The sequence below is a fragment of the Elephantulus edwardii genome, unplaced genomic scaffold (assembly GCF_000299155.1).
Source record: "Elephantulus edwardii isolate Elephantulus edwardi_28Jun2011 unplaced genomic scaffold, EleEdw1.0 scaffold00125, whole genome shotgun sequence".
In the NCBI taxonomy this organism is placed as follows: domain Eukaryota; kingdom Metazoa; phylum Chordata; class Mammalia; order Macroscelidea; family Macroscelididae; genus Elephantulus; species Elephantulus edwardii.
In genome coordinates this window covers 6,386,456-6,399,975 of record NW_006399875.1, presented here as the reverse complement: position 1 = coordinate 6,399,975, position 13,520 = coordinate 6,386,456, and the positions used below count along the sequence as shown (strand labels likewise).

Sequence of the window (13,520 nt, the reverse complement as noted above, 5' to 3'; positions counted from 1 at the left end):
ACACCTCCACGCCAGGCCCAGGATACTGTCATAGACTTGGGGGAACAGGTGACAAGCTACACACCTCCACGCCAGGCCCAGGATACAGTCAGAGACTCAGGGAACAGGTGACAAGCTACACACTTCCACGCAAGGCCCAGGATACTGCCATAGACTCAGGGGAACAGGTGAGAAGTTACAAACCTCCACGCCAGGCCCAGGATACTGTCATAGACTCAGGGGAACAGGTGACAAGTTACAAACCTCCATGCCAGGCCCAGGATACTGTCATAGACTCGGGGGAACAGGTGACAAGAAGAGATACCTCCATGCCAGGCCCAGGATATAGTCATAGATTAAGGGGAACAGGTGACAAGCAAACATCTCCATGCGAGGCTCAGGATACAGTCATAGACTTAGGGGAACAGGTGACAAGCAGAGACACCTCCACGCCAAGTCCAGGATAGTCACAGACTCAGGGGCCGAGGTGACAAGCTACACACCTCCACGCCAGGCTCAGGATACAGCCATAGACTCAACGAACAGGTGACAAGCTATACACCTCCAGGCCAGGCCCTGGATACAGTCAGACTCAGGGTCATAGACTCAGGGGAGCAATGTTGCCTTTGTCTAATAATTGCTAGTGTAACAGACTGACCAGGCAGAGACTTCATGTCTCCAACTCCAGAGTGGCCGAAATTTTCAGCCAATGACCTCTGGTCTGGCCTGTGGGCCTTATGAAGAGCAGAGAATGGTGAGCAGTGTGCTGGGGGGGTAACAGAGCCCCTCTCCATATGATCAGGTCAGTCCTCTCTCGCAGAATTTATTAAGACCTGGATATTATTCCTTAAGGACCTGAACTAAGCAGACAGACAGGTACTGCAAGTAGAAGCAGACACACAGCAAGGTGTGGGCACCCTGATGGTCACAGCGAGGCCAGACTGAACTGTGTCTCCTGAAAACCCCGGAGGGTGACAATGCGATTCCCCATGTTCTGACAAACCAAGCTGTCCTCGAGAACTACAGAGCCCCCAGATCTGATGTAAGAAGACTAGGGGGCTCCGGGATCCAACAGATGGAGACAAGGGGTTCCCGGACCAGAGAAAAGGGGACTAGGGAACCCTGGGATCTGAGGGAAGGGAACTAGGGGTCCCGGGATCTGAGGGAAGGGTACCAGGGGGTCCTGGGATCAGATGGCTGGGGATTAATAGGTCCCAAGATCTGAAAGGGAACTAGGAGTCCCAGGATCTAAGGGAAGAGGACTACGGGACCCACAATCTGAGGGAAGGAGACAAGGGGTCCCTAGGATCTGATGGAAGGAGAGAAGGGGATCCCGGGATCTGAGGGAAGAGGTGTCTCTCTGTAGTGTGGCTGTCAGCACTGTCTCATGGGGAGATGTGAGCAGCTGGGGTACAACTCTGAAAGGGGGAGCAGAAGAGATAGGGGCTATGGACTTAGGTCTCTGCGCTGGGGAACTCCTCAAGATCAGATGTCAAACACACGTGGAGCTCTCCAAGAACTGCTGGATCTGCAGAGGCTGAAGGTCTTTCCTCCAGAAGGACAGAGAGGACGCCTTCCCTAGAGCTGGTACCTGAATTTGGACTTCTAGCCTCTAACCTGCTCCCTTGGTATCAGCAGTCAGGAGAACAGGAGACAAACTGCAGTGGTAAAGTTTACAGTCGGGGACCTCTCCAAATCACGGAGGAGCAATGATGCAAGTTTGAAGGCCAAGGTGCGCCTGATTCAGCCTCTGGTGTTTTCATTTACTGACTATGCATCTGAGAGTTGGACAGTGAATTAAGCTGACAGAATTGATGCCATTGAGCGATGGGGGTGTTGGAGAACAGCACTGAAGAGCCCAGGGACCCACCACCCAGACAGACAGACAGGTCTTGGAGAAGGTGCAGCCAGAGTGCTCTTTGGAGGCAAGGATTGTGAAACATCATCTCACGTGGGCATGCTGCTAGGAGGGGCTATTCCTTGGAGAGGGACATGAAGCTTGGGAAGGTGGGAGTTCTGTCTCTCAACTATCACAACGCCCTAGTCACGGCCGGAAACCCAGCAGTACCGGTGAGGGGCAGGTCAGTCACTATGACTCAGGAAGAGGGGGTGAGGTACCCATCCTGCTGGATCCCGGGGAGCAGCTTGTTCTCCAGGTCCCCGTAGCAGAAGCTGCACAGTAGAGTGGACAGGATGGAGCCCTGGGGGATACCCTGGCACTGGACATAGTACCTAGAGAGAGAAGACACACCGATTCAGGAAGGGGTGACTATGGCAGGCTTCGTATTTACAGAACACACATGTATGTGTACACACACACACACACACACAGGTATGTGCAAAATATACACATACAGAGGTATGTACATAACATACATGTACGTGTGTACAACAGGCACCTACACATGTGTACACATACAAGTATGTATATAATACACACATGTACACACAGAGACACGCAGGAATGTGTAAAATATACACATGTACACACGTGTGCCCAGGTATGTACAAGATCCACACACGTACACTTACAGGCATGTACACACACACACAGACACACAGGCATGTGTGTGATACATACATGTACACACATGTGCCCAGGTATGTATGTGATCCACATGTGTACACCTGCGAGTGTGTATAGAACACATACATGCACATGCATGCAGACACACAAGCATATGTGTGGTATACACATGTACACACATGTGCCCAGGTATGTATGTGATCCACACAGGTATACATACAAGTGTGTGCATAATACACACATGTACACATGCAGACACCGGTATGTACATGATACACACATGTACACACGCGTGCCCAGGTATGTATGTGACCCGCACAGGTACACATACAAGTGTGTACATAATACACAAATGTACACACACGCAGACACACCGGTATGTACGTGATACACACGTACACACATGTGCCCATGTATGTGTATGATCCACACAGGTACACATACAAGTGTGTACATAATACACACGTGTACACATACAGACACACGGGTATGTACATGATACACACATGTACACACGTGTGCCCGAGTATGTATGTGACCCGCACAGGTACACATACAAGTGTGTACATAATACACAAATGTACACACATGCAGACACACCGGTATGTACGTGATCCACACAGGTACACATACAAGTGTGTACATAATGCACGCATGTACACTTATGCAGACACACAAGTATGTACGTGATACACACATGTACACACCAAAGTGTGTACGCAATACACATATGTACACACAGGTGTATATATGTGATACACACATGTACACACAGACGTGTACATAATATACACATACATGTGCATACTCAGGCATGTAAACAACACACATGTACGTGAGTGCAGGCACAGAGGCATGTCCACACTATACAAATGTGCACACAAGTATGTACATATTACACACATGTACATGTGTGCAGACACACAGGATACACATGTACATGTATGCAGATATGTACACGGTACACACATGTACATACATAATACACACATGCCCGTGCACAGAGACATGTGTGCTATACACATGTACACACAAAGGTATGTACACAATACACACAGGCATGTACACAATACACACAGGTATGTACCTAATATACACATGTACATGAGCGCACACAGGTATGTACACAATACACACACACAGAGGTATGTACACAACTATGAAGGCAAACAGGCACAGAGAGGATCACTAGTCTTTTCTGACTCAGCGACTCAGCAGGGCAGAGCAGAACCTCCTCACAGGGTTTCTGAGGCTCTGATCTTTATGGGAGTACATGGTCTCATTCTTCTCCCTCAGAGTGGTGGGTGGGTTTGAACCACTGACCTACTGGTTAGTGGTTAAGCCCTTCGACACACCTATACCACAAGGATTCCTCCTCAACACTGTTGTTAGCTGGCATCAGAACAGCACAGCGGCTTTTAAATTTTGACTAAATAATCGACCATCTGCTTACACTGAAGGAATGGATATATAGAATAGATACCTAGACCAGGAAAAAAGTGTGTCAGGGATGCATCAATCTATATGTGAAAAAAAGCATCCAGGAGGCTGGACTCTGAGGATTAGAGGAAGATTCATCAACCACCTGCGTTATACAAATGACACACCCTTGATCGAAGAAAGTGATGAGGACCTGAAGTGTCTGCTACAGAAGGTCAAGGACTGCAGTCTTCAGTATGGATTGAACCTCAACATCAAGAAGACAAAGATTCTCACCACTAGACCAATTGGCAGCATCATGATAGATGGACAAAGCCTGAGGTTGTTAACAATTTCAGCTTACCCAGCTCCACAATCAATGCTTTTGGCACCAGCAACAGGAAATTAAAACAAAAATTGTCCCCAGCAACAATATAGCAAAGTTCAACAGAGCAGCAGACAACAAATGCTGACAAGGCTGTGGAGAGACTGGAACTCTTATTCACTACTGGTGGGAATCTAAAATGGTACAACCACTAAGGAAGGCGGTCTGGTGCTTTCTCAGAAAGTTGGAAATACAAATACTGTTTGATCCAGCAACTCCCCTACTGGGAATATACTCCAAAGAAACCAGAGCCACAACTCAAACACACCCATGTTTATAGCTGCATTATTCAAAATAGCAAAGAGATGGAATCAACCCAAGTGTCCATCAATAAACAAATGGATATAAAATCTATAGTGCATCCACACAATGGAAAACTACACAGCACTGAAAAACAATGAAACAGTAAAATATTACACAACATGGGGAAGCTTGAGGACCTTATGCTAAGTGAAGTATCTCAGTCACAGAAGGATAGATACTGTATAACACAGCTGTTAGAAAATAGGACAAACTGGAGGTGGTCTGAGAAGGAAATGGAGACAGAGTGGATGGATAATGAATATTGCATTAAAACAGAAGAGGGGAAGAACTGTCTGAAAGGAATATATGATTACACATTTTATGTGTGAGAATAATCTGGGAGAAGGGGGGCACTGAAGGGTGGGCTGGGACAAAAGGATGGAAGCAGAGGGAGAAAATGTGCAACAATGAATAAATAAAAGGGGGGGGAAGACAAATATGTTTGGGGAAATCTGCTGTCAGAGATCACTCAAAAGTGCTGAAGAGCAATGATGTCAGTCTGTACACTAAGGCATGCCTGATTCAGGCCATGGTCCTTGCAATTACTTGCTATGCATTAGAGCTGGATAATGACTAAGGATGACAGAAGAAAAACTGATGCCTTTGACTTGTGGTGCTGGAGAAGAGTATTGAACATTCCATGAACTGCCAAGAGAACTAGCAGGTTTATCATAGAGATGGAGAAACCAGGCTGCTTCTCGGAGGCAAGGATTTTGAGGCTCCATTTCACATATTTTGGGAGTGTGGTCAGGACAGGCCAGTCCTTGGAGAGGGACATCATTCTCAGAAGGATGGAAGGACAGCGCAGAAGAGGAAGACCATGGGTGAGATGGATTGATACAGAAACTAGGGTAATGAGGGTAGGTATGTCTGAGACCATGAAACTGGCTCAGCATAGAGCAGAGTTCAGAGCTATTGTAGATAGGGTCATTATGAGTCACAGGTGACTCAAGGGCACATAACAACTCAGGAAGTGACAGCTTGTCTTACATGTAACAGCTACTGTGAAACACCCAGACTTTCCCTTGATCTTACAGTGATAAATGAAAAACACCAAAATTATCCAATCAAAGACATATGAAGGATTTGGAGATGCAGCAAGTACCTCTGAAAGCCAGTGAGAGCAAAAAGGAGCCTGAAATAGGAGACAGAAGACACAACTTCAACAACTATTGTTAGGTATCATTGGGTCCAGTCCAACTCACAGACCGTGCAAACAGAAGCAGCCAGCCCCACCCCGGGCCTGCAGCTCCCTCACAACCTCTGCTGAGCTTGAGTCCACTGCCACAGGCACCGACTCGGTCCATCTCATGGAGAGCTGTGCTCACTCTCCACTCTTCCAAGGATGTTGTCCTTGTCCAGGAACTGATCTCTCCTGTTAACAAGCTCCAAGTATGTAAGACAGTCGCATCACCTTTGCTTCTATGCAGCACTCTGGATGCACTTTCTCCAAGACACAGCTGTTTGTTCTTTTGGTGGTCCATGCTATATTGAATACCTTTCTCTAGCATCACAATTCAAAGGCATCAATTCTTGTTCCTAGGTGCCACTGAGTCAAGTCCAACTCACAGGGACCCTGTGAACGAGATCTGAACCCCGTGTCATCCTCACAATCTCTCACATAACTCAAGCCCACTGCAGCAGTAACTGGATCAATCCACCTGGTCAAGGGTCTTTCTCTCCTTCACCAACCCTCCACCGTTCCCAGCATCATGTCCTTCTCCAATAGGCCCTCCTAGCAACATATCCAACGTATGTGAGGTGAAGCCTCATCATTCTCACCTCCAAAGAGCACTCTGGCTGCACCCTCTCCCAGACATATCTGCTTGTTCTCTTGGCCATCCATGGGATGTTCAGTGCTCTTCTCCAACACCACAGCTCAAAGGTGTCGATTCCTTTTCTGTCATCCTTATTCATTGTCCAGCTCTTGGATGCATAGCAAGTGATCGGCAAGACTGTAGCCTGAATCACACATACCTTCGTCCTCAAAACTGGTATCATCACTCCTCAATAATTTGAAGAAGTCTCTAGCTGCAGATTTTCCCACAACAATGCATCTCCTTATTTCCTGACTCTAGTTATTAGGTGCCGTCTAGTACCTACGGCTGTTAATTGTGGATCAAGCAAGATGAAGCTGTTGACATTCAATCTCCTCTCCATCCAGCATGATGCTACCTATCAGTCCAGTGGTAATAATCTTTATTTTCTTGACATTGAGATGCAATCCATACTGAAGGCTGCATTCCTTGATCTTCCACAGGTGCTTCAAGTCCTCCTCACTTTCAGCAAGCACGGTTATGTCATCTGCATAAACGCAGATGACTGATGAGTCTTCCTGCAATCCTGACGCCACACTCCTCTTCAGAGTCCACAGCTTCTTGTATAATTTGCTCAGCATACAGACTGAATAGGTATGGAGAGAGAATACAATGCTGGCACACTCCCTTCTCAATTTAAAACCATTCAGTGTTCCCCTGCTCTGTTCATACAACAGCCTCCTGGTCCAGGTATAGATTCTGCATGAGCACGATTAAATGCTCGGGGACTCCCATTCTTCTCAATGTCAGCCACAACTTATTATAAGCCACACAAACACCTTTGCATAGTCAATAAAGCACAGCCATTCTTTTGATATTCCTTACTCTAAGTCAGGATCCATCTGACATCAGCAATGATAACTGGTGCCATGGCCTCTTCCAAATCCTGCTTGAACTTCTGGAAGTTCCTTATCTATGTACTGTTCAGGCTGTTTTTAATAATCTTCAGCAATTATTTTGCTCTTATGTGATATTAATGATATTGTTTAATAGTTTCCACATTCAGTTGGATCATCTTTCTTGAGAACTGATTGCTTAAACAAGAGACTTCCAGCTCACAGCTGATTGTTAACAAAATCACATCAACCTATCAACCTTGTTAACAAAATGCCCAAACAGGTTACACACAACTTTCAAGTAAATCAAAACCACCTACCCTCCAAAATCCAACTTCTCCAAGCTGAAGTCACGCCATAAGTTAGGGGCACATTGGTCTTTAGACTGACATCATTGCTTCGTAGCATTCTGGAAAGGTCCTGGACAGCAGATTTTCCCACAACCCATCCTGATTTCTTGACTGCTGGTACCTAGAATGTTGATTGTGGATCCAAGAAAATTATTGACACTTTTTATCTTTTCTCAATAGCATGGTATTACCTACTGGTCCAGTGGTGAGGACTTCTGTTTGGTTGGTGTTGAGATCTAATCCATAGTGAAGGCTTTAGTCCTTGATAGTGCTTCAAGTCTTCTTCGCTTTCTGCAAGCAAAGCTGTGGTACCTCCATAAGACAGACTGTTGAATGAGATTTCTCCAACTTCAAGGCTGGAGATAAAGTGGATAAGGAATTGCACAGTCAAGCCAAAGGTAAGTAGTTCAAATCTACCGGCTGCTCTGAGACAGCCAGTAGGGCAATCTCTTTTCACATGATTTACAGCCTCAGAAAACCTGCTGGATGATCAGCTATGCATTGGTTCTGACTTGATAGCACACAATAATTTGTTTTCTGAAGATATTCTTCTGCCAACTGGTAGCTTGTCCTTTCATTTTGTTGGGAAACTCTTTTGATGAACTAAAGTTTTTCCTTTTTTTGCGGGTCACTTTGCCTTGTGCTGTCTACCTTTGTTATTTCAGATCATCCACTGTCCAAATGATGTCCCTGTCCAGGCTCTGACCTCTCCTTTTAACACGCTCCACGTATGTGAGACGAAGTGTCCCTAACACCTGACATTTTCTTCCAAGAACGTCAAGGCTTCCATTTACACCTCTGGGTATTTAATTCACATGGAATGTTTCTGTGTGAAGAGTGAGCGAGGATCTGGATGCACTTCTAAGTTTTTTGTTTGCTTGTTTGTTTGTTTGTTTGGTTTTACACAGATGCCACACTGTGCACCAGTAGGAAGCTGAGCTTCAGTCTCACCCATGACACAAGGCAGAAGAAGTCTGATGACGTGCAGAGATTTCCCCCTAAACAGCCAAGCAGGTTTCCACCTTGGGTGGATCAAAACTGGCTGTGTGCCACATGATCCTTGTGTAATGCACGATCCTTTTCAATCAACCACAGTGCCAAGCAGAGAGTCACTGTCAGGGCTCATCCGAGGCAGGAGACATGGAAAGAAAAGGAAGGGAGGATGGGGGGCTGGAGGGAGGGCGCCTTCAGGCAGGAGAAAGCTCTTTGTGCTGGAGCTCTGTGCACATAAGCGTAGGTGAGTGTCCTCAGTGAAAATCCACCACACACCGCTCTGTGCTCTCTCAACACGCACGTTTCACTGAATAAAGTTCTCAAGATATCCAAGTGCGGTACTGTATGATGGAAACCGTTCCTTTCCACCTGAACTTGAATGGCTCTGGTTTCGGCCTGACATTCCTCCAATTCCCTTTCTCATCTGAAACAAGGTCAAGGTCACATGGCTACCCGGGGTTCCGGAGCCTGCCTGGTCAGCACAGGACCCACGGAAGCAGCAGGCTGTGGGCAGAGTGCCCTGCTGACAGATGGGAGAGCTCCATGAGAGGTGATGGTGTGTGCCCTGATCCAAGGCTGCAGGCGGAGACCAGGCAAAAATGGGACGATAAAGCTCTGAAGGCTAAAAACTGGAAAGAGAACAAGACCATCAACAAGACAGACTGACCCCATGGGAGCAGTCCTGAGCCAGAGCACATCAGAGATGAGAGGAAGATGGAGCAGGGGGCAGGGTTCTACCTGTTGTTCACAGGGTTGCTATGTTTCATGATATTGTTGTTAGACGCCATCAAGTTGAGTACAACTCGTAACAACCCTATGAAGAACAGATCTGAACCTTGTCCTGTGCCATCATCATGATCTCTGACCATCCGAGCTGTATCTAGTGTCAATCCATCTCCTTGGGAATCTCTCTCTCTTTTCACTGACCTCTCTACCTTTCCAAACATGACATTCCTTTCCAAGGAATAGCTAACTTCTCTAACAACATTCCTAAGGTATGAGAGACAAAGCCTCACCATCTTTGTCTCCAAGGAGCAATCTGGCTGCACCTTTTCCAAGATATATCTGTTTATTCTTTGGCAGTCCATGGGATAGTCAGTGCTGTCCTCCAACACCACAATTCAAAGACATCAATTCTTCTTCTGTCTTCCTTATTCACTGTCCAGCTCTCAGATACATAGCAGGTGACTGAAAAGATGATGGTCTGAATCAGGTGCACCTTAGTCCTCAAACTGACATCACTGCTCCTCAGTACCTAAGGTCACCAGCCCTAAGGTCACCAGCACTTCAAGGAACAAAAATGGTTGGGGAGCTCTGGTGGCCTAGTGGTAAGGAGCTGCAACTACAATCCCAGAAGCAAATGGTTCGAATCCACCAGGTGCTCTGCTGGGGAAGGAGGGACAATCTCCTCCTGTACCAGTCAGATCTGATTTGACGGTAGACTCACACAAAAACAATAAAATAAAAAATAAAATAAAAAAGGAACAAAAATGGGACAAAAGCACTTTTTTCATAAGCCAAATTAAATTGATGCCTCTGAGCTGTGATGCTGGAAAAGAGTGTTGAATATATCATGGACTGCCAGGAGAACAAACAGGTTCATCCTAGAGAGGGTGAAGCCTGGCTGCTCCTTGGAGGCAAGGATTCTGGGGCTTCACGTAACATACCATGGGCATGTTGCAAGGAGGGACTGGTCCTTGGAGAACGACATCATGCTTAGAAGGGTGGAGAGGCGGAGAAAGAAAGGGAGACCATCAATGAGATGGACTGACAGTAACTGGGGTAATGAGAGTAGGTGTGTCAGAGACAGTGAAGTTAGCTCAGATAGCGCAGGTTTCAGGGCTGTTGTGAGTTGCAAGTGACTCGATGGCAGATAACAAAACGAACAAAATAAAAATGGTCTTGAGAACAGACACGTTCTTGAGAGGGGCTAATCCCTGGAGAAGGATGGCATGGGTCAGAGAAAAAGAGGAAGACCCCCAGTGAGATGGACTGACAAAATGACTGTAATAGTGGGCTTAGCGAACAGAGATGGTGTGGACGGTCACAACCGGGAAGGGTTCTGTGCTTTTGAACACAGAATCACTATGCGTTGGAACAGATTCAGAGGCCCTCACAACGACAGTCACAGGGCAGGAGGCTCTGGGCAGCACTGATGGTTAAGTGCCCCACCACTGGCTGGAAGGCTGGAGGTTTAACCCATGCAGAGGCTTTGCAGAGGACAATCCTGGGGACGTGCTTCTGAGAACTAAAGGGTGCAGCCCTGTTCCACACACTAGGGTCGATGTGACTCAGAACTGACTTGGCAGCAACCAACAATGCCAAAGCCAGAGGGCACTCAGAAACCAGGTGTTGAAACTCGGCCGAGATTCAGCCCACCAAGTCCCAGGTCTCGGCACAGGTGGGTCTGAAGGTCCCCACTCCCAGTGCTAGCAGACCCCTGGTCTGCAGCACGTCAGCACCCTGTGTTACTGTGTCCTGGTCTGGGTGTGTCCCCAAAGGCTGGGGGGGGGGGTTCACAGAGAGAAGGGGAGCAATGGAAAGTTGGGATCACCGAGAGAGAAGGGAGGCTGTAGTGGTGCCAACAGTTAACATGACTGCTGCTAAAATGAAGGTCGGCGGTTCAAACCCACGCAGTAGCTCCCTGGGAGAAAGGTCTGGTGCTTCCTCCTGTAGAAACCGTGGTCATGTGCTGTCGACTCAGAACCAACCCACAGCTGACCCTCCAGCAGGCTTTTTCAGAGGCAGTGAACACACAGGAGGAGACTGCCCGTTCTTCTCCTGAGGAGCAGCTGGTGGATTCGAACCCTGTGCCTTTGCAGCTGCAGTGTAGCTCCTTAGGAAACCTACACTTCTAAAGAGTAAAACCTAGGAAAGCGCCTGTAAGGATACAAGAAAAAAACAGCCAACCAATCCCTCAGCCATTGAGTCAGTTCTGTCTCACCACCTTCCAGAGGTTTCCAAAGCTCTACCTAAATTTTTTTCTCTCACAAGGTAGCTGCTGGATTTGAACTCCTGGCTAGCAATCCTACGCATTACAGGTGCACAACACCACCAATCTAACCCTAAAGATTACGGCTTAGGAAACTTTGTAACACATGGGGTTACTGTGAGGCCGAGTGGACTCAAAGGCACCTTACAAGAGCCACCAGGGAGAAAGGAGGTCCTGGTGCTGCTAACAGTCAACGCGTCTAGCGGCTGACTGGACATCCACCCAAAAACACCCTGGAAGAAAGGCCTGGCGATCTGCTTCGGAAACAATCAGCCGTGCACACGAGACGGAGTGCTTTCTTTCCACTCTGACACTCAGAGGTCACCACTCGGGGAGAGTCAGTTTTCAGGAAGCGGAGGGCACAGGAGGGAGGGAGCCGGGCAGGAGGACACTGCAGAGGCCAGCAGAGCCCACTCACCTGCCCTTGATCTTGAAGATGTTGTTGTGCACCAGGTGTAGGAAGACATCAAACAGCCTGCGGGTGGGCTCGTTGAAGGTGATGCTCTGGAGAAGCAGATCAGAGGCAGAGAGCAGGTGAGGGGGCAGGGGCATGGCTTGTGGGGTACAGCAACATGCACGTCCTTCCTGGGGACGACAGCTCTAGGGTGCATCCCAGAGACCTAGGCATAGCCCACATGTACCTCCTGCCTGGGGTTATGGTTCCCGACACAGCCAGGAGGCTGGGGTGCAGCCAGCCGGCAGCAATGCAGCTGTGACGTGACAAAGGTGTCCCTTCTGGGGGGGGGTGTCAGTGTTTTCACTGCACATGAGAGGCTCACTAGACAACAACAAACTGGGAAAGATTCTGGCTGCAGATGGACAGACACACACACACACACACACACACACGAGTCCCCTGTGGTGGACCAAGCTGTCCAGCTGGGCTCAGACTCTGGAAGCCTTTGACTGCCCACATCACACTCCTTGGTACCACCCCACCCCACAGCAGCAGAGCCAGGGGCCTCCGGCTCCCCCTCTCCAGCCCTAAGGGCAGCCAGCAGGTCGTCCAGCATCACCGAGTGGACCACATCACCCTGAAATCCGGAGAGGCAAATAAATGGTGTGTCTGAAAAAAGCCACAGAGCTGGATGCAAGCTGCTGTGCGCTAACAGCCCCCGGGCTTTGGGGAGCTCCACTCGGGACCCACAGACGGGTTCACGCCTGGCGCGTCCACTCCAGTGACCTGTGGCCACATCCAAAAGGTGGGGATAGGCTTTCTTTTGGCCTCAAGATCAAAATCTAGGGAGAACACCTCTCCAACAAATAATGAAGCAGCTGGAAGGCGGAGAATGATGTGGCTTGGCCACAGAGAGAGAAAAAAGGTGGCAAAAGCCAGAGCATGTTTCTAGCCGGGTGGCTGTGGGCGGTGATGCCGGAGCAGTCCTCCAGCAGAGTCAGAGGCTGTGGCAGTCCTTGCTGTCTCCCTCCGCTAGGAAGAGCAAGAGACCCCATCAAATGGGTCAGATGGGGCAGCATTCAAAGGGACACACAGCACCACCACCACCATCATTCACACACATACACACACACACACAGAGGCACCACCACCACACACACTCCCCAGGTGCCACCACCACCAACACACACACCCTGGCACCACTACCATGATCACACACAAACACACCCTGACACCACTACCACCACCACACAGACACACACACATACACACATCAGCATTACCACCACCATCACACGCACACACACCATGGCACCACCACCACACACACACACATCAGCACCACCACCACCATCACACACACATACACCATGGCACCACCACCACCACCACACACACACATCAGCACCACCACCACAGACACACACACGCACACACACACATCAGCACTACCACCACCATCACACGCACACACACCATGGCACCACCACCACCAACACACACATCAGCACCACCACCACCA

The 13,520-nt window shown here is 48.4% G+C and overlaps 1 protein-coding gene across 2 annotated transcripts in view; it reads right to left on the bottom strand.

Moving 5' to 3' along the window:
- TERT (telomerase reverse transcriptase) overlaps nt 1-13,520 on the bottom strand; it is a 45,609-nt gene that overhangs the window by 19,789 nt on the left and 12,300 nt on the right. For both annotated transcript variants that reach the window (XM_006893166.1, XM_006893167.1), the window contains exons 8-9: nt 12,020-12,105; nt 2,098-2,211 (exon numbers count right to left, since the gene is read on the bottom strand). In XM_006893166.1, coding sequence (XP_006893228.1) covers nt 2,098-2,211; nt 12,020-12,105 — 200 coding nt within the window. The remainder of the gene's footprint in view (nt 1-2,097; nt 2,212-12,019; nt 12,106-13,520) is intronic.